The following is a 22522-nucleotide window of genomic DNA, read 5'->3' as shown; positions in this document are numbered from 1 at the left end:
TCAACCTTATTTCAACAAACCAAACATCCAAACTATGTAATCATGGGATGACATCTGAGCTTGATCTGGCTGGCTGCTTAAAAAGGAGTCTTTCACAATAATAAATGGGAATTTTCATTGTTGACCAAGCTAGATACTAAAGCACACCACCTTTATACTTCAGGCTGAAATAAACCAAATGTAAATAAATCGCCCTACCTTTAAAAAATGCCTCCACGCGTCCATTTTGAAGGACACAGAAATATGTTTTATTTTGGACACGAAGATAAGATTATCAGCCTACTACCTGTGGGACACGGACCTTTTTAGTTGTTCTCCAATACGGTGATAGATGTAAGCTGAATTTCACATACATTCTCACCTATGCCTTAAACAATGCTGCACTTGAGAGGACAGCTAGATGTTTGGGGGACAGTCTGAGGCCAGGGACCTAGTAGAACTGAGAGTCCCATGGGGTCCCAGTCCAAGTTCCTGCCTTCATTAGCATGGCGTTCTCACCATGCTGTTCCACGAGGAACAGTCTAAGGATTTATTGCTGCTCTGTGCTACTCTGGATCTCTGAAACCAAGTTTCCACACGTTAGGCATTTAAGATTACTCCACGGCACACACACACAAATCTGTTCTTAATTAAAGAGAAATATAATTGAAACTGTTTCTATATCCTAATAAAAAATGAATGCATCATCATAGATGACCTTACATGCTTGTTTATTATTACTGATTCCTCTGAGTTTCACTTCCCTTATTCCTTTAACACCTCACTCTCTTGGGTTTTCTTTTCTGAATGTACAATGTGTGGGGAAAAAAACCTGAAACATCTCTTTAGATGGTTGCTGTATCTGTCAAGGAGGCTATGCTACAGTTCCAAATACAAAAACCACATTCCAAAACAGGAATATTCTCCAAACCCTTTACTTTCATGGTGTGCCTTCAAATTTTGTTGCTTTTTAAAAATTCTGACTGGAAGTACCAGCAATCACAGCACCGCCTGCTTATTTACACAGAAGAACTCTCTGCAACTTGAGAAATCACAGCGGAAGGTACCAGCACGGATTGCTGCCAGTTACCTGGGCAGTTTCCTCCCACACACTGCTCCCTCCATGAGGGGCTGTGATGACAACCTGGGAAGTAGTCCTGGGCTTTCCAGGAAGACTCTGAAGGCAACCTAACCCACAAAACCTGAGGTTAGAGGGAAACCTCAATTCACCTCTGCCATTTTGGTATGAAGCTGAAATATGCAAGTCAAAGGAATGGATTTATATTTTAAAACAGATGAAAAGAAGATACGACATTTTCTTTCAATAAATGCTTAGTAGTCTTAACCAAGTTTTTTAAAGCTTTCTTTCAATCTGACTGAAATTCTTCAAACTTCACACCACAGCTTAATTCTTTTTCCCCTTTTCGGTACCCAGTTATGATGGAGAAGACCTAGTCATATTCTTTATAAGCATTGAAGCCAATTATTAATTAGGTCTAAATAAAAAATTCTCTCCCCTTGGGTTAACAATCTCTGGTATTATTTTTCCCATCTTTTACACTTTTTCACATAGCGTTTCTTTGAAAACTCTTTTCAGCGTCCTCTGACAACAATTACCTTGTTGTAATTTCTGATTGGCACATACTCAGTGTCTTTTTATATCTGTGTGGCTAGAATCTAGCGCACTGCCTGGCACTCAGCAGGCTCTGGATAAATATTCTCAAGAAACTGTGAAATCGTACATGAGCAGCATTCAGTAAATGGTTGAGCATAATTTGTCTTCCTTGACTATACTTTGCTATTTGGTCACATTTCCCTATTATTCCTACCATGTGGAAATAATCATACTTCCATCATGAATTTTCCCTTTGACTCACAAGAAAATGCAATAAGCTCATTCTAAAAATTATCCTAAAATGTGAACCTAAGTATTGATTTTCTAGTAGATGCACAGTATCCATCAATGAAAAGCTTGGTATACCTTGGCAGAACTTCAAATCATACGAAATATGCCTAAAATTCCATCTTCTGTGTTTCCAAATCTCATGCACTGTAAGAACAAGAAGTTCTGTTGGTGTTGCCAAAAGGGCTTTATTTTAGTGGGGCCAATGAAATGTCTTACTGAGAATAGTTCAATACTTAGATTTAGGGATATTTTTAAACACACACAATTAGCTAGCAATTTATTTTATTAGATACTTTTTCTATTTTTTCTTAAAAGGTTGATAATTTTTTTTTTTTTTTTTTTTTTTGCGGTACGCGGGCCTCTCACTGTTGTGGCCTCTCCCGTTGTGGAGCACAGGCTCCAGACGCGCAGGCTCAGCGGCCATGGCTCACGGGCCCAGCCGCTCCGCCGCACGTGGGATCTTCCCGGACCAGGGCACGAACCCGCGTCCCCTGCATTGGCAGGCGGACTCTCAACCACTGCGCCACCAGGGAAGCCCCGATAATTATTTTATAACTGTTTATTAAATGTCTGTCTTTGCTTAGAACAGCTTATTACTATAAATAGAAAAGATATACATACCCTAATTTGCACATCTTCCAATTTCACAGACATTCTAAAATCATGTCTAAATGCCAAATAGAAAATGTAAGATATTTGGAACAAATGCCATGGCACATGTTAATGGAGAAACTAAAATCACCAGTCTTTTAGCTTTTGATCAGAGCTGAATAGGGTTATTAATGGATATTTTTCATTAGACCAATATTTTCCAGGTTGACATAAACACTTCTCTCTTTCTTCCTCTTGTTCACACACATACACACACACACACACACACACACACACAGTTCAATACTGAGAAAAGTGAAAAGACAAGGAAGCGTGAAAGAAAAATGAGGGACTTCCTGGTGGTCCAGTGGTTAAGAATCCGCCTTCCAATGCAGGGGACGTGAGTTCAATCCCTGGTCAGGGAACTAAGATCCCACATGCCGCGGGGCAACTAAACCCACGTGCCGCAACTACAGAGCCCTCGCACCACAACTAGAGAGAAGCCCTCGCACCACAGCGGAGGATCCTGCATGCCGCAGTGAAGATCCCATGTGCCGCAACTAAGACCTGACACGGCCAAAATAAATAAATATTTTTTGAAAAGAAGAAAGAAAAATGAAATATGGCCAGTTTTGTTCTTCAACAGAAAACTCTGTCTTCCTAGAGTCTTGGCAAGGTCATAGACACCTTGGAATCACCATGACCACTGATGTGAACTGGCTGTCCTTAAAAGAATGCTTCTCACTTAGCAGATACATTAGAGAGATGGGGGAAAGGTGTAAAATAAAAGATTGGAAAGGGGCTTCAATTATTGTTGGAAGAACTCACAAAAGTGGGTTTCATTTTCTTTGATTCTTCGATAAATGAGTAAACTTGATTAACATAATCTGGAAATCTTTCCCCAAGTTAGAGAAACAAATATTTAGGAGTTTAACTATTTTGTAGTTCCCCCTGTGAACTCAGAATTCCCAGGCTAAAGATTAGTTAGTGAAACCACAGAGCCCCATGCCTTCCTGCAGTAAGGTTAATAATTACACCCAATCTAATGTCTAGAAATCCATTCCCAACCCAAAGCCTTTAAGTAGCAAATCTCATAGTATGTTTCACTGGAGATGGTGCCTAATGATTAAACTGAAATGTGAAGTTTTGATAATGATATTCAAAATCTTAAAGACATTCACTGGGTGACTGACCAGAAGTACAACCCATGTTCCCACAAACTTTTCAGACCAGGCCAAGTTCTGAGGTTTCAAAAATTCACTTCCTTTCTTTCCTCCCCTCCAAGGTATTCCTACAATACTCTACCCCATTAAGAAGAAACAACGGTTATCCAAAGTCTCCATAAATGAAAATCTAAACTGAGAGAGGTGTATTCAAGAGGATCCAATATGATGTTTATCCAACGAGGAAGCTTCCACGCCTTGGGAAGACATTCATTAGTGTCTTTGGATTTTAATTTGAAGATTTATTTTTAAGACAGCAGCTCGGGACTTCCTTGGTGGCGCAGTGGTTAAGAATCCGCCTGCCAATGCAGGGGACATGGGTTCAATCCCTGGTCCGGGAAGACCCCGTATGCCGCAGAGCAACTAAGCCCGTGCACCACAACTACTGAGCCTGAGCTCTAGAGTCCACGAGCCACAACTACTGAGACTGCGTGCCACAACTACTGAAGCCCGTGTGCCTACAGCCTGTGCTCCACAACAAGAGAAGCCACTGCAAAGAGAAGCCCGCGCACCATAACGAAGAGTAGCCCCCGCTCACCACAACTAGAGAAAGCCTGCGCACAGCAGTGAAGACCCAATGCAGCCATAAATAAATAAATTTATGAAAAAGAAAAGAAAAAGAAAGAAAAGAAACTGGAGTGGGAGTAGAACAGAGAAGAGAATGGCAGAGGGGGAAAAAAAGAAAGAGGAGGTCAAGAAGCAAGGTCAAAGACTAGAACCTGAACTGGCATATAAGACCAAGCTATTTTTAAGAATGAGGAAGTCTGATATTAAGTTCTGAGTTGTTGGCACTTCTAGATTACCTATAAAACCCACTTCATTTCTACAAACCGTTGGTAAATTTCACCACACACAAACTTGTGGGAACAGGGTATCTGTGTGTACATCAATGAGAGGATTTCACCTCTGAGTTGGTGGGGCCTTAAACAAATACAACCTGTAGAGGAACAAGACAGTCCATGAACTCAGCTCATACTTTGGAAGCAGAAGCTCAGGCAAAGAGGTGAGCATGAGGTAATAATCCCCGCAGGAGTTCACAGAGGTCTTGGGAAGAATGTAGGACATTCCAAAGGCTAAGTAATGGAGGTTCAAGCCAATTTTATCTCGACCATAGGAGATGGACACCTCCAGCCATTATTCAGGTTACAACTAGCAGCTTAGGTGTTTATAACTCCAGGAAAATGGAACAAATTTTCCAGAAATTAGGAGTTTATTGCTCCTCAAAAATTAGTTCCATTATTTCCTGACCCATTATTGAGAAAGTTCAAAAACTGTTTATCCCTTAAAATGTGGGCTTTTGAGCCAAAGAATCCTACAAGTTCTACAACAAAGATCAATGTTGGTAGAGTTAAGAGTAAGGCATGGCAGGCAAGGAAGGCTAAAGAGTAGTCAACTCCATGAGGACAGGGGCCACGTTATTTGGTTCTCAGGTGACAAGCACAATGGCTGGCACATAGCAGTCACACAATAAATCCATGTTAAATGAATAACATTCATTTAATATAGCTCCAAATTCTAGTAGAGACAATAAATGAATCACACAAAGGTTTAACTCAACTAATTTTATCCCTGAAACAAAAGCTAGATAGATAGTGGCCATGAAGACTTTTAAATTATTTGAGACATCCCACCCACACGTGAAATGCAGAATCACCAGGCACGCTTGAGGCAAACAGATGTCTCCCTCAACCGTGATAAGGAACATTCAACACTATAGAGAATTAAAACGACTACCAGCCTATTAATGCCAGGTACTCTACAGAATTAGCAGACCTCCGAGGGACGTACAATCCAACAGGCAGCTCTGACACATGTGTTAAAGCCTAATCAGTTGATGGCTACCAGCAACAGGAACAAGTCTGTAGTCAGACAAAATCAGATTTATTGATTTGGTGCAGCGAGGAATGGCACTCAGAGAAAGCACAAAATGACACTGAGAAAGACGGAGAAGGGAATCATCTTTTGTAAGGTTTGGGCTCTCGTTGAAGGATTCCAAGGAGGGTCTAAGGGAAGCCGATTCAGTTCTGGAGTGACTGCAGTTTTGAGGTGAAATTAGATGTGGGGGTTAACTAGGGTTTGTTCTGAGGTGAGGGTGATTTAGCAACTAAAGATGTCCAGTAGGGAATTCCCTGGTGGTCCAGTGGTTAGGATTCCACGCTTTCACTGCTGTGGCCCAGGTTCAATCCCTGCTCGGGGAACTAAGATCCCACAAGCTGCGCGGCGTGGCCAAAAAATAAAAATAAAGATGACCAATAAAATATGAGAACAGCAAAAGCAGGTCTGGAGTGTCAGCCGCAAGTAAGCATTAATCACTGAAAGGGAGGCCCTTATGGCATCTTACAGCTGCTGCATAACTGGGAGAAGCAGTGTTCTATGATAACTTTGCAGCTGGCCTAACTTTGCAGCTGGCCTGCTACGTGTCTGTCCTCCAAGCCTGACTAGTGGCAAGGCTGCCTTTGTTGCTTCTCCATCCAGCTGATTTTCACTCTGTCAGAGACAGCCTTTGATCTTCACACAGATACAAGTATTAAATAATCTTCCTTAATCAAGGAGTAGAAAGGGACATTCTCAAAACCTTAATCTAAGAGAAATGGGCCAAAAATAAAAGATTCTGTTATATTTAAAATCTTTTCAAAACTGACTGACCCATAAACCTAATCCCATCTACCCTTCTTCAGTCCTCCAAGCATCCCTCTAGCCCAGCACATGTGCCCTGGATAATAATAGTTGGTTTACTTCCCTGTCTTCTCCCCTGGACTCCAAACTCCAAAAAGAGAGGGGAAGTACTCATTTTATACCTGGTGACTCACAGCTCCCAGCGCATCCTAAGTGCTATGTAGCCAAGCTGACTGCTTGTCTCCTCTGTCCAGAATGGCCCTATCCAAGGCCTCTTACACAGTGAAACAGATTTTGCTCTCTAAATAAGTGTTAAAGAATGTCATAATCTAAAGGATTCACTCCATGGATGAGACAGGGAAGAGCTGATCAGCCAATCAGCAACATCTACAACTCTAGGTCAAAGAAGAAGGAAGCTTCCCTTTGAAGAGCTCACCGATGGCTTTGTTGCCACCTGATAAAGTCAAAAGCACTTGAAATAAACAGCTCAACACAAATGGAGTTGAACCCCTACCAAACTGAATCGCTTATTATGCAGTACTGGAGATTTTCGTATATCTGTCTTTTCAGCAAGACTGTAAATTCCTGGAGGTGAGAGGTTACACATGTCTTGTTCATTTTGCTCCCCTGCTCTCTGCCTACCATGCTGCACGGTACGGGTGTTCAATCATGTGAAAGCAAAGTGGATACAGCAGAAACATAAGAAGACCCTCCTTCAGTTAAAGGGAAAGCGTAAAAGCACAATGCGGGCTGGTAAGCAAGAGGAAAGGTATCCCACACGCGGATCAGAGGCCCCCAGTGCATGAGGACAGAGGGCTCCATAGACGGCTTCCCTGAAGAGGAAAGGAAGAAGCTGGTGAGTGGACTTGGAACATGAAAACATAGCACGAGATCTGAAACTGGGCAGAGAGGAGCGGGGAAAGGAAGCAGAGAGAGGACTGGGAAGACAAAAATAAGGAGATGAACTACCAAGGTCAGAAGATGAGAACACTGTCTTTGTTAAAACCACCACCAGGGGCTTCCCTGGTGGTGCAGTGTTGAGAGTCCGCCTGCCAACGCAGGGGGCGCGGGTTCGTGCCCCCGTCCGGGAGGATCCCACATGCCGCGGAGCGGCTGGGCCCATGAGCCATGGCTGCTGAGCCTGCGCTTCCGGAGCCTGTGCTCTGCAACGGGAGAGGCCACAACAGTGAGAGGCCCACGTACCGCAAAAAAAAACAAAAAAAACACCACCAATGCAGGGAAAGCGGGAAGATGAAAATATAGCTCAACACAATGACTGGGGAATAGGGGTAGGAGTCCAAGGGGGGAGCCTAGAAGGTCTCTTTATCTGGATGTTATTAAAAGCAAGACCTGGTGTCGAGAGGTAAGGAAGGGCTCAGAGCCCACAGCGCAGCCCAACTTTGGAGCAGGTGCAAACCACAGTCACCATTTTGGTTTTCTTTCTCCCATCTCCTTTTTCTTCTCTGTCTTTCCTCCGCTTCCCCTCCCCCTTCCTCCTGCTGCAAAAAGTGTTGGCCACATAAGACCACGTACTTCTTTCAGGTTAGTGGAACAGATGCATTAGAGTTCTGCCTTTGTCTGTCCTGCTGACATGGCTACAAAGAAGAGGAGGAATAGAACTAGCTGTCCTTTCAGTGTCTCTTCAAACGTGAGTTTCATGGCACAGAAGGGCAATGACAGAAACCACAGCAGAACCTGGAACGTCAAGATGACATGCACATTCTTGTTACGTGACCTGCAGTCAGCAAGTGGATACCACTGCGTCTAAACTATTAACTGTCTAAAGAACAAGCAAACTGTATCATGGACTTGGGCGGGGGGTGCTCCGGGAGGACGAAAGGAATGCTGCTGACCCCCAGCACCCACTGGCTGGGTTTCCTACCACATGCGAAAACCTAGCCACAGCTGTGGGACCCAACCCCACACGTCCTACAAAACCCCAACAAACGGCAAAAGTCCTTCTGTTATAACGTGCACTGTGAATAATCAGAATTAATACGCTTCAAGCAATTAGAAACATTGAATCATCTACCTCAATGTGGAGGCTTTCATTAGGTAACCCCAACACTGAAAACTTAAACAATATGAAATACGTCAGATTTGAGGGAAATGTCCCCAGTTTTGATGAATAGGTCATTTTACTAACTCTTCATACTGAAACATCTTTGAATAGACATTGTTTGTGCTACTACTGCATTGAAACTTCTTCTCTGAAACAACTCTAAACTCTCCAATTCTATGTATTCATGTTCCCACTTCAAAATTATTTCTGTGAATCCCTCCCTGTGATTGGGAGAAAGATGTGTTATCTTCCTCCAAAGAATAGCAGTCATCAACAGTATTTTACCAGGTGTGCACTCTTTTCTCAGTAGACACAAATGGTGAAAGGAAATCACCACCTTAGATCAAGAAAATAGAATCTGGGGCTTCCCTGGTGGTGCAGTGGTTGAGAGTCCGCCTGTCGATGCAGGGGACATGGGTTTGTGCCCCGGTCCGGGAGGATCCCACATGCCGCGGAGCGGCTGGGCCCGTGAGCCATGGCCGCTGAGCCTGTGCGTCCGGAGCCTGTGCTCTGCAACGGGAGAGGCCACAACAGTGAGAGGCCCGTGTACCGCAAAAAAAAAAAAAAGAAAATAGAATCTATAATATTGTGAAAGGCCAGTGTCTGTCAAGAATGTTCTCAGATTTTGAACATAGATTGTCCTCTAACTTATAAACTTGTGGAATTCTAAAAGTCTGATGGTTAATCACTTGTGAAAAAGAGAGAGGTATTTCTGCCCCGTAAGAACTACACACACAAAAGTGAGGTTCTCAGCTCAGCCTACAAAAGCCTTTCTGACTTGTGCTCCACCTAAAACAGCATCAATAAGACTGCAGAACCAACAGAGAAAGTGATATCTCTATGGGAAAATGCATTCAGAGTTCCTATTTGGGATGCCCGGAACCCAAAACTCTCCCTTGCTGGCAATGAAAACAGGGGTCCCCTTGCTCAAAGCAGGCTTTGCGTGTGGTCATGGTGTGGACTTTGGGGAGGAGGGTGTCTGTGTTGAAGATCAAAACTGGAAATGCAAGGGACTTCCCTGGTCCAGTGGTTAGGACTCCTCACTTCCACCGCAAGGGGCACGGGTTTGATGCCTGGTTGGGGAGCTAAGATTCTGCATGCCACGCCGCGCGGCCAAAAAGGAAAAGACTGGAAATGCCAAGTGAGGGAAGTAAATACACTGCTGTCTAGACTGGGAGGGAAGTTTGAGGGGGACAAAAGTGGGAGAGTGGGGCTTGGGTGGGTGAGGGAAAGTGCTGAAGGTCACGGACAAACAGAAGAGTTTCTCACCACCTCCTCCCACCTGCTCTGCATCCCCAAAATGACCCCCTTTGGAAGACTGCGAGGGGAAGGACTGAGAAGAAATGAAAGGCTACAGCAGGATCCATGCAGTTAGAGCAAATGAGAAGGTGCAGGAATCACCAGGAAGAAGTAAAGTGTGAGAGATACAGTGTTCTAGAAGAGGGAGAGATGCTGTCCTCTAGTTGGAGATAAGGGGTGGATTTGTCACATGTAAGATGTGCATTCATAAATCAGAACCTTGTCTGTGTGGCCCGTGCACAGGCCCCAAGTAAAGAGAAATCAATAGTTACTGCTCCAAAGCGGAAGAACAATTAGCAAATTAAATTCACTAGAGTCCTTGTGAATGCTTCTTTCATTAAGGATAATCTTTTTTTTTTTTTGCAGTACGCGGGCCTCTCACTGTTGTGGCCTCTCCCATTGCGGAGCACAGGCTCCGGACGCGCAGGCTCAGCGGCCATGGCTCACGGGCCCAGCCGCTCTGCGGCATGTGGGATCCTCCCAGACCGGGGCACGAACCCGTGTCCCCTGCATCGGCAGGTGGACTCTCAACCACTGCGCCACCAGGGAAGCCCAATCTTTTCTTTTTAAGTATATTCCAAAAATTTTTTGCACACCTCTTGCAATTTGCCAGACCCAATGTCTTCATCAAAGACACTGGAATCCAGAGTAAATATACACTCATAATTTTTTTGGAATTCACACATTTCAAATCCTACTGCAGAAATTTGGCTTCAGTCACTAACTTCAAGAAAGGTATTGATAGCTTACTTCAAGCGATTGTGTGTCCTTCAAACAATATTATATCCAGAACTAATACACTAATGTCTTTTCTTACTACTTGTTACAGATACTAACTAGCAGTCATTCTTTACCTGTAACATAAGCACCACCTGAAAAATGTATATTTTTGTCTACGTTAAGCTATAAATCTTATCACTTTCATAAATTATCAACTTTTCATACACTGAAAATCAAAAATACAAACAATAATATTTTAAATAATGTCTGAGATTACCACGTTTTCCCACAAATTATTTGAATGATGAATTTAACGTCACGTTCTTAAAAATACTGCACAATTAAAATTTTTTCTTACGTAGTTTTATTTTTTTTCCCTAGAGAGACCCATTTGTTCCTGTTGGGCATAAACCCAGCATAGGAGGAAATGGCCAGAGTTGAGGGGTCTCCCTGGGGCTCTGCACTACAAATGAGGAAAAACTCCTTTCCTGTTCGTCATTTCTTCACTGGCAGGACACACCTACTGGGAGCACTTGACTCTGTGGGGTCCAAATGGGAGGAGGGCAAGTCTGGCTGGTGAACAGAATCCCAATCTGGGTTTAATTATCGTTTTCCCTGTCTCACTGGGATGTTTAAGGCTGTTGCCTTAATTTTGTTTTTAATCTATTTTTTCATCCATAAACTAAGGAATACATCCTATAGAATACCCACTAGAGATGATTCCACTAGGGATCCAGATGCTATGTGGAACAGAGTGGAATGAACATCTATGTCACAAGACTCATAGCCAGTCTTCATGCAAGCTTCTGGTGACCACGCTCAAGTGAACTTTAATGCAAGTTAATATGGAGGTGTTTTCCTGATATCACAGGAAGTCTTAACAGGCTCCTTTGAAAGCCTCAGGGCCAGTCAGAGTGATCCCGGCCATTTCAGACATTGGACTGTCAGAAGCAAGTCAGGACAGGGGATGTAGTTTTGGCAAAGGTTGGTATCACGGTGCTCAGAATCTCTTCTCACTTGACAGGGAAAATCCCTATGGGTTTCAACCAGAGAACACGCAGCTAGAAAATGGGAGAATAAGAGCATGTTGTGTCTAGTCCTACACATCTGAGGACACCTACTCGGTCTGTTTCTGATAATGATCCACAGAAAGGATTATCTTTGCCTTAAAACATCTAATGTCCTGTTTATATACATTAGACAATTTATCTCGATTAGAATGTCTTCCAAATCTCTAAGACATAACATAAGAAACACAAAGCAGCGCTGTTACTATTATTTGCATTACCTCTGTATTCACAACTTCCATCGGTCTTTTCTTGATTTCTCCTATGTCCAAGTAACTGGGGGAAAAAAAAACAATAAGGGCTTCTTTTATTACTTTTGAATCAGCTATGTAAATTGCCTTTTTAAAAATTATTAAAATGTAAAGCTAGCTATAGGAAATACTTAAGCCTAAAGCAAAAATCAATAGCTACTGATTAAAAGCCATTATAATAACAGGAACTGCTTTCAGGGCTGACACACGTCCATGCTAAACTTCAATGAAATTGAAGTCTTAGAAATACATACTTCCATTGGGGAACATTTTTCCCCACAATGGTCAGCTACTTACTATATATATGGTATTTCTTATTTTTATAGCAATTTTGATATAAAGAGTGGTTTGTGTGTAAAGCTGCTTAACAGTTAGTTCTATTAATCACAGACTTTAGGCCAAAGAAAGTAGTACTGATCCCATGCATTAGAGGAACAACTGTGAAAAGCTGGGAAATCTTTTTTCCTGGGAGAGCACTTTAATGATCCAGAATGCTCAGCCATGTGGGATGGATGGTTTAGGCACTGTTTCGGCTAAAATACAGATGGGTAAACTAGTTAACCTCTGGAGACCCCTATTATTCCATTACTATTTGCTACATATATTAACTAGTGATCATTCTTTAGCTATAGCATAAGCACAACCTAAAAACTTTATACCTTTGTCCACTTCAAGCTATCTGTCCATCACTGTGATCTCGTTCCACTGTGCTTCATACATAGAAGGTGCTAAATAAATGTTTTAATATTAAAAATAAATATAAATCGAGGATTTAATTTATAACCATAGATAGAAAGATAGATACGTTCTCTACCTCAACTACCATAATTGCTGAGTTGCCAAAGAAGTTCATATTAGAATTAATTTTGGCTATGTTTTATTTTGTTGTTTTTTGGATAGAATGCTTTACTTAATCCATACCTCTGCAAATTATCATGTATTTCTCTTACATAAACAGTATTATACAAGACAGTGAAAATTCTCCCTCCGCTTAACAATAAAATGGGTCTTTCGGAAATCTTCAGGGACTGATTTCTGACATAACAATAAAACATTCTAACTGTCATGTGCAGGAAAGTGATTTCAGGTCCACATGTAGTAGAGTCAATGTCCCAAAATGCATAAGGAAAACTCTGGGGAAAATAACAATCTCTAGAATTCTCTGCTATAAAATAAAGGTTTAATAGCTACCTGAAGTTTAATCACCGTTTCAAAAATATTAGAAGAAACGTGAGTAAAAGATACGCAAGAACAAAGTTGATCATTTTCATTTGAAAAATATTTTTCCACCATTGTTATCTTCCCCAACATCAATTAGGGTCTACATGGCATGAATTACCCTCAATATCTTTTGGGCTTTCTTTTGTTCTGCCAGTTTCTTCATTTGTTATGTAAACTTAAAACTGCAAAGCTTCAAATATATTCAGCATTTAAATCTTCTTGCCTTCTATCATTATAACCATAGATACTACCACTTTAACACAAATAAATATTCATCTGGCAGCATGGAAAATTAACCATGGACACTGTTATAACAAACTCAGGGTTTTTGTGTGTGAGTTAAAAGCAAAAATAACCATGCAAATCTCTTATATATAAAGAGTGATTTGAAGTGCACTTTCTATTTGGTTTGGAACTGTACCTGTTTTTATCTTTTGAGTTGGTAGCACTAAATAAACAAAAGAGAATATGAATTATTAAAGTGAGTCTGGAATTGCAGATTTACATTCCCATGAAATTGCTTCATATGAAAACTATTTAACTTAAAAAATTAACGAAGTATATAATGAAAGGAACTGGACACAGAGATGCTTTGCATTTATAACACTTCGTTGTTTACAAAACACATTCACATCCATACCGTTTACTTTCTACAACAAGACTGTGAGGTAGGAATGGTTATGTTCCTTTTCTGCGTTAGGAAACTGACTAGCTGTGTCAAGTGAATTGCACAAGGATGCAAAGCTAATAAACAGCTCAAACACAAGTCTCCTGACTCTCAGCTTTAAGTTCTAAGTTATTTTGAAGTACAGTTTCATTTGGCTCTTTTCTAAGGAAGTTAGAAAAAGCATACTAAAAGAGGTTTCAGGGAAGGGAAACTAAATCCAAATGTATCCCTCACCTCCCATAAAAAGAACATCTGGCATAACAAAAAAGCAGAACTCCTAGAACTCAATTTAAACAAACTTACACAAGCTAGGATGATATTAGATAACTTTAGTGATACTTGGGAAAATAGTTCTACACGATCAGAAGTCACAAGCATAGATTTTATGGTAAAGGCTTTTTTTCCCCATCCTGAGGCCCAAGCTGAATTTTAATTAAAATATTATATTAAAAACTATGGGGGGAAAATACCTATGGAATATAGACTTACCATACAATCCAGGAATTCCACTCCTAGGTATATACCCAAAGAGAAATGAAAACTTATACATACCCAAATAATGAAAACTTGTACATACCCAAAGAGAAATGAAAATGTTCATAGCAGCATTATTCATATTAGCCAAAAGTGAAGCAATCCAAATATCTATCAACTGATTAACAGGTAAACACAATGTGGTATAGCCATATCATGGAATATTATTCAACAATAAAAAGAATGAAGTACTGATATATACTATAACATGATAAGCCTTGAAAACATTATGCTAAGTGAAAGAAGACAGAAACACAATAGGTCATGCATTGTATGGTTCCTTTTACAGGCATACCTCATTTTATTGCACTTAACAGATATTGCATTTTTTTACAAATTGAATCAGGTTTGTGGCCACCCTGCATGGAGCAAATCTATCAGCGCCATTTTTTCCAACAGCATTTGCTCACTTCATGTCTCTGGGTCACATTTTGGTAATTCTTGCAATATTTCACACTTGTTCATTATATTATATTTGTTATGGTAATCTGTGATCAGTGATCTTTGATGTTACTACTATGACTTGCTAAGGGCTCAAATGATGATTAGCATTTTTTAGCAATAAAGTATTTTTTAAATAAGGCATGTACTTTTTTTTAGACATAATGTTATTATTGCACACATAATAGACTACAGCAAAGTGTAAACATAACTTTCATATACACTGGGAAACCAAAAAACTCCTGTGACTTGCTTTATTGCAATATTCACTTTATTGCAGTGGTCTGGATCAGAACTTGCAATATCTCCGAGGTCTGCCTGTATATAAAATGTCCAGAATAGACAAATCCATAGAGACAGAAACTAACCACTACTGATTAGTGGTTACTAGAGCATGGGGAGAAGGGGAAACTGGGAAGGTACAGGGTTTCTTTTTGGAGTGATGGAAATGTTCTAATATTAGTTTGTGGTGATGGTGGCAAAATTCTAGGAATATACTAAAAACCACTGTGGTTTATGTTACGTGAAATATATCTCAGTAAAGCTATTAAAAAAAAAACCTATGGAATATTAAATTCTACCTGTCCTACAGTACCCACCCCCACAAGGAATAATTTCTCTCAACTCCCATATAACTTTAACTATCTTTCTAATTGCACTCATTCTTTTGTACTTTGCATTAAAATTACTGGTGTGCATGTAGTCTGTCTCCTGTTAGATTGTGAACTCCAAAAGACAAGGAGTCCTGTCTTATCTTTGTTCCCTTCAGAGACCTAAGCACAGTTTGCTGATTCACTGAACGCCCACAATAAGTGAGCGCCCTGCCAGGAACTGGGGATAAGCACCACTAACGACCTCTGTCCTTGAAGGTTTAACCATCAAGTACCTGGTGACAGACATGTAGACAAATACAACAAGCCAGTAAACTTTTCCAAGCATTAAGGAAATAACAGAAACGTGCAGGAGGTGGGAGGAGGGTCACAAAGTGGGGTGTGGTCAGTTCTACTTGTAATTGAAAGGTTGAAAGCACTTTTCTTCATGGGTGACAATACTTTCAAGTGATTTTTAAGAAGTCTTCATTTAAACTCAAATGATAGGTTCCAACATTGTAAATCAACTATACGGCAATAAAAATTAAAATGAAATAAAATGATAGGTTCCAAGCAAAAGTGGAAAGAGAAAAAGCAGAACAGAAAATGCCAAATATCTAACATGACATTTGTGTTACTCTTTCCAAATAGCTAGTCACGGAATACTTTTTTTTTTTTGATTCCCACTCCTTATACACCCATTTAAAGTCTGTTCCTACTGCTCCGTACGTGAACTTTCTTTTCCAATCACACTTTCAACCTCTGACCCCAGCCGCAGCGGGAGCCTTGAGTGGCATCAACCCGCACAGTCACAGCCCCTGAGCGCACCGAGGTGTGGGGTGAGGCGGGGGTTATTCCATTCCACCTTAGAACCCTCAAAAATGACGGGCGGTGGGGATAGAAGGACTCACTTGAGTTTCTTGAAGGCTTCCTGGCCCCCAGCCACGTAGTTGCCCCCGGTCTGGATCTGGTCTAGCTTCCGGATGCGGTGCCCGGTCCGCGGGGTGTAGATGTTCCTGACGGCCCCAAAGGGCGCCTGAACGCCGCCCGTCACCTCCCTGAGGAAGGCGTCGAAGCTGGACACCTTCTTCTCGTGGAAGACGAAACGGCGCCCCGCGAAGAAGGGGTCCCCGTTGCGGTACACCAGCACGCTCTTCACGACCGGCTGAGACAAGTGGCTGGACCTGGCGCTGCTGCCGTTCATCTTCCCCACTGGACGCCGCTCCAGCTCGCTTCTCAGCGGGGAGGCACCTCCGCTGCCCCAGCGGCCTCACGGCACACGCGGCGCGGGGTCGCGTCCTGAAACGAACGGGCAACAGACAAGCTCACGGGTAAAGGCGAAGCAAGTGCGTATGCCGGGCTTTCACCCCGCGAAGACCCTGCAGCTGCAGGACACGTTCAAGTATTTCACCAGAGTCTGCACAGCCAATCAGCAATCGCGGTGCGCGCACGACACCTGTTTCACTCGCTACCGGCAGAATCGGGGTGTAACCACCTCTGCACGGGAGCCGCGCGGGGGGCTTGAAACAGGCAAACTTCGTGCGCCCGGGAGGGAGGTGGGAACACACACACACACACACGAATTATAGAATTATAAATGTGGTGAAACTTCTTTCCTCTCCTGGCTCTCTCCCCTCTCAATCTTCTGTTTGTTCCCAAAGTAATTAGGGTTCCGGCTGGAATTGCCCAGATTTTTCTTTGCGGAGAAAGAAATGCCTAAAGTGCATTGAGAGAGTTTCCCAGACCCCTCCCCCCTCCCCAGATGACCTGCACCGCCCCGCGGCGAAGCTCCCATGGGCATCTTTTGAACACATCGGGCAGAGGCAGGCAATCAAGCCCCAAGGCGGGGGGTAGTGGGTGGGATCCCGGGAGGCGCCGGCGGCCGGAGTACTTACCGACACCGAGGCCCAGTTGGGGGAGGGGCGGCTCGGGCCGGGCCGGGCGGGGCGGGGGTGGGGCAGGGGCGCCGCGGTGAACTCGGCTGCGGCCGCGCGTCGCTCCCGCTGTTCCTCCAGCTGCCGTTGCCTCTGCGGGCCTCCGTCACCCGGGGCGCGCGGGAGGAACGGAGTTGTTATTTCTCGCCGTTTCCATAGCAACTGCAGCCACGCGCTGGGAGCGGAATCAGTGCACTAGGCCTGGCGCGCTCTTGGATCCCTCGGGCTTTGCCCGCAGCCTCCGGCAGAGACTCGATAAGTGAGTGTTTTGGGAGGAAGGAGGGGAAGCCTGGGAGTCATTATCATGCAGTCACTCTATAAATGGACGCCTACTGGGTGCCAGGCGCTGTGTTGGAAGTTGGGGGATACAGCGGCATAGAAAAAAATCTAATATTTTGAAGTGCCTACCATATGCGTAGCTTTACGCCGAGAAAAGGTTGCCTCAAGAAGTCTAAGTGGCTCTCGGTGCCCAAGAGCCCACATCCATGCTGTTTGTATAGATTGGATCGATGTATGGTAAGATGGGGGAGAGGAGCTTTGAGACCTTCAGTGAAGAGGTGCTTTGTCCAAGCTACTGTGGGACACATATTATGGAAGCAGGAAAATTCTCTTTAAAAAGTTGAAATCTTCCAGCTCATCTCTCCCTGTGTTCCCTTTGCTCCTCCTAAGACGTCCCTACTATGTGTCATGTGCAAATTTCATTACTGGCTGTTCCTAATTCTTCATCTATGAATAAAAATAGTGTTAATAAAAACTACCATAATGGTAGTTAATAACTACCATTAACTGAACACTTACCATGTGCATTGTGTTAAGCACTTTAGGTTATCTGATTTAATTAGATTATCTAATTTAATGTTCACAGCCTTCAGAGGTAAATACTCTCTCCTCAGATGAGGAAACTGAGGCGTAGAGAAACAGAAGAAATTCACCTCAGGTCGTGTGGGAAAATTCAAACCCAGTTTTCTGTGATTCCAGGACCACCTTAACCACCATGTCATACCAATCTGAGAGACGAATGTATGGGACATTGCAATCTGGGGCAGAAATGTTATTATTAAAGTTACTTAATACATCAATGCCTTGAAAGTTAACAGTTTTCAAAAGAAGACTAAAGAGGAGAGAACAATACAGAGGGAAAATAGAAGAAGGAAATTTTGTGAGCTGGTTGTGAAGAATACACAGGTTGAGGGAATGGATGGGGAAAATATCTGTGGGGATGTGCTACCAAGTAGGTGAATAAGACAGAGAACCTGTTTTGAGGGATGAAAGGCAGTAAATCAAGCCACCCCCAGACCACCTAAACCTCCCTACCATCCATACCCATACCAGCCCAGAACAAAATAAAAACATGTGGCCTCTTGTTCAAAAATTATGAATTTCAAGATGGTGGCCACAGAACGATAAGCTAAGCATGAGGATCTTCTGAGTGTGAAGCCTTGTCATCAGCCCATGAAGCAGCCCCACATCCGTATTCTGATGCCTCCCCCAACACTATCTCCAGTCCAGATTTGTCTCCTGAGCCCAGACTCATTTATCCATTTGCCTCTTAGACAGTGATATGGCGATAAATGTTTACTGGTTTGCAGGGTGGGGAAAGCCTTGATTCACAGCACTTGCCAACTTTGGTAGTTTAAGTCATGCAAACAAGGCCAATTTCCAGCTCCAATCTGACGTCACTGAAAGCATGAGATGTGCAGTGGCATGTATGTTATTTCCACCATTCAGATACAATAGATATATAACCTCAGAGAGAATAGTAAAATGGGGGTGGTGATGAGTTTTGAGTAGTTATTATCTTTATTTTTAATGTAATTTAATTGTATATTTATGCAATGACAATGTTTAAAATTCCTGGAAATGTAACAATTGAGTCGGGGCTTCCCTGGTGGCGCAGTGGTTAAGAATCCGCCTGCCAATGCAGGGGACACAGTTCAAGCCCTAGTCCAGGAGGATCCCACATGCCGTGGAGCAGCTAAGCCCATGTGCCACAACTACTGAGCCTGCGCTCTAGAGCCTGCGAGCCACAACTACTGAGCCTGTGTGCCACAATTACTGAAACCCTCGCACCTAGAGCCCGTGCTCCACAAGAGAAGCCACCACAATGAGAAGCCTGTGCACCAGGCTTATCTATATTTAACTATGGCGGAGAAACAACAACAGAAATAGTCATGTATTTGCAGTCTTTCTCTCTGCTCCTTTTGCTTGCTGAATTTGTGTTAGAGCTCTTCTCTGTTATACGGAATCCCAACACAGCAAAGGGAGAAGGATTTCAGAAGCCAGAAAAGTTAAATAAACACTGATCATGGTTATCATCAAAAAGGCCACAAATAACAAATGTTGGTGAGGATGTGGAGAAAAGGGAACCCTTGTGCATTGTTGGTGGGAAAGTAAATTGGTGCAGCCACTGGAGAAAACAGTATGGAGATTTCTCAAAACACTAAAAAAAACACTAATTCGAGAGATACATGCCCCCCAATGTTCACAGCAGCATTGTATACAATAACCACACTATAGAGGCAACCCGAGTGTCCATCAACAGACAGCTGGATTAAGAAAAGATGATCAACAAAGCCAAATGTTGGTTTTTTGAAAAGATTTATAAAATCAACACAACTCTGGTGAGATTAATTAAAAGAATGATAGCATAGGGCTTCCCTGGTGGAGCAGTGGTTGAGAGTCCGCCTGCCAATGCAGGGGACACGGGTTCGTGCCCCGGTCTGGGAAGATCCCACACGCTGCAGAGTGGCTGGGCCCGTGAGCCATGGCCGCTGAGCCTACGCCTCTGGAGCCTGTGCTCTGCAGCGAGAGAGGCCACACAGTGAGAGGCCTGCATACCGGGGGAAAAAAAAAAAAAAAAGAATGATAGCATAAAGAACAATGGCAAAAAAGGAAAAGGTGGGACGTACTGTATATGCCACAGACCTTTAAAAGATAATAAGATTGATACCATGAACAACTTTATGCCAATAAACTTGAAAAAGAATGAAATGGACATAATCTTAAACATAAATAACTTCCCAAATCTGATTAAAACAAAAACAACTAACAGGACCCAAATGACTTCACTGGCAATTTCACTGGTGACTTCTGCCAAACATTTAAGGAACTATAATTTCAGTCTAATGCCAAATCTTTCAGAAGCTAGCATAACTTTTATACCAAAATCTTGCAAGAACAATATAAAATGAAAATTACATAAATGCAAAAATTCTAAGCTAAATACTAGGAAACAATTACCATGAAGATATACTATAACTAAATTGGATTTATGCCAGGAATGCAAAGTTGATTTGACATTAGAAAGAGCCATTAATTTAATTCCGCATGTTATAGATTAAGGGAGAAAATCAGATGATTATGATTTGGGATTTAATATGGATTAAGGGGACTTCCCTGGCAGTCCAGTGGTTGAGACTCTGTACTTCCACTGCAGGGGCCATGGGTTCGATCCCTGGTCAGGGAACTAAGATCCTGCATGCTGTACAGCGCAGCCAAAAATAAAACATAAATAAATAAGGATTAAAGTTAAGAATTTATGTTCAAAGAAAGAAACCAAAAACAGAAAAAAAAAGCCACAAACTAGGAGGTGATATTTATAAAATATATAACCAATAAAGGACTACTTACTGAGAATATATGAACTATTCAGTATCCAAAAAGGTAAAGAAAAAAACCCTAACTCAACTTTTTAAATGGGCAAAAGAGGGCTTCCCTGGTGGCGCAGCGGTTAAGAGTCCACCTGCCGATGCAGGGGACGCGGGTTCGTGCCCCAGTCCAGGAAGATCCCACATGCAGCGGAGCGGCTGGACCCGTGAGCCATGGCCGCTGAGCCTGCGCGTCCAGAGCCTGTGCTCCGCAACGGGAGAGGCCACAACAGTGAGAGGCCCGCATACCGCAAAAAATAAAAAATAAAAAAATAAAAATAAATGGGCAAAAGATTCAGACAGCCTCTGAACAAAGGAGGAAATCTAAATTAGCAATAAACATATGAAAAGATGTTTAGCTTCATTAGAAATCAGAGAAATTCTAATTAAAACCTCCAAGATTTTGCCCCCAGATTGGCAAAAATTAAGATATGACAAACCAAAGTCATCGAGGATGGAAAGCAACAGGAACTCTCATCCACCACTGGTGAGACTATAACCTAGAACAACCACTTAGAACCAGCATTTCTTCTACTTTGTAAATACCCTAGAAAAACTCCTGCACGTGGTGCATCAGGAGACATCTACAAGAAAGTGTGTAGAAGTATTTCTCATATTAAGAAAAGAGACAATCCAAATGTGGAAGAACAATAGAATGGATAAATAAATAGATAAGACAGTAGAACACCATATACAGCAGTGAAAATGAACTCAACAGCATACACCAACATGTACCAACATGGAAGACTACCCACAAACATAATGCTGAGTCAGAAAAGCAAGGCACAGAAGAATAAATATGGTACATTTTTACTAGTATAAAATTCAAACGCATGCAGAACTAAAGAATTCACTGTTGAAGGATCCCAAATGGTGAAACTATAAAGAAAAGTAAGGGAGAGTGATAGACACAACATTCAGGACAGCGGTTACCTGTTGGCATTGGGGCTGGGGTGGGGGGAATACAGGGGATGGGATGTGGCAGGAGCATTACGATCTATTGTAGGAAAGTGGTAATATCTCATTCTTGGACTATAAATGTGTGGTGGTGCACACATGTACTTTGTATTATTGTTAATATTTTCTATCCCTCATATACCTTATAAATATTTTGTTATATATTCAAAATTTAGGCTTTTTTCCCAAAAAAGAGTTGGGATAAATAAGCTAATTCTTATTTAGAAGGAAGGAGGAGAAGGAAGAAAGGGAGAGGGGAGAGGGAGGGAAGTAAGGGAAGGGAGAGGAAGTGGGGAGGGAGGGAGAGGAAGAATTGGGATGCTTGTAGGCATTCAGCAAAGGAGAGATTCATGGGAACAATAGCAATTGGGTAGGGCCACCCAGAGGAGGTGAGTCTTGAGGTGGGCCTTGAAGAATTGATTGGATGTGATACAGTGAAGAGATGGAGGAGAAATGAAAGGAGGCTTCATGAGGAAAGGATGATGAGCAAAGACAATATGGAGGAATAAGCCTGGGAAGAACCCAAAAGGCAAATAGTCGTCTCTGACCCAGGCCTGGCTCAGGAGACAACGGGAGGCCTGTGTCTGCTGGGGGAGCCCGTGGTGAAGGACAGTGAGGCTGGATGGCAGAGCCCCAGCAGAGAGGAAGCCAGGTGAAATGAGAGGCTGCCTGAGGAGGCCCAGCCTGTGGTGACCAATGTCCCTCCCCTCTGAGGAGCTGAAAGGGAGAAACTGACCCCCTTGGGCATGCGAGAGCCTCCTGAGTCCCTTAGCCATCTCAAGGAATCCAGGTTTTATACTCCTGCTCTATCAGAAAT

The 22522-nt window shown here is 42.6% G+C and overlaps 1 protein-coding gene and 1 long non-coding RNA gene across 2 annotated transcripts in view; one reads left to right on the top strand and one right to left on the bottom strand.

Annotated features, from left to right (window-relative positions):
• Window positions 1-16534, bottom strand: part of DCDC2 (doublecortin domain containing 2) — a 148361-nt gene extending 131827 nt beyond the window's left edge. Inside the window, exons 1-2 of the mRNA XM_004273527.4 lie at window positions 16079-16534; window positions 11685-11739 (exon numbers count right to left, since the gene is read on the bottom strand). Of these exons, the coding sequence (XP_004273575.1) occupies window positions 11685-11739; window positions 16079-16371 (348 nt within the window). The 5' untranslated portion in view covers window positions 16372-16534. The remainder of the gene's footprint in view (window positions 1-11684; window positions 11740-16078) is intronic.
• LOC125965682 (uncharacterized) overlaps window positions 1-22522 on the top strand; it is a 667016-nt gene that overhangs the window by 433592 nt on the left and 210902 nt on the right. The window lies entirely within an intron of this gene.

This window comes from Orcinus orca, chromosome 10, assembly GCF_937001465.1.
Source record: "Orcinus orca chromosome 10, mOrcOrc1.1, whole genome shotgun sequence".
NCBI classification, from domain to species: domain Eukaryota; kingdom Metazoa; phylum Chordata; class Mammalia; order Artiodactyla; family Delphinidae; genus Orcinus; species Orcinus orca.
Note: the sequence above shows the minus strand (reverse complement) of the source record. Positions and strands in the feature narration are given on the sequence as shown.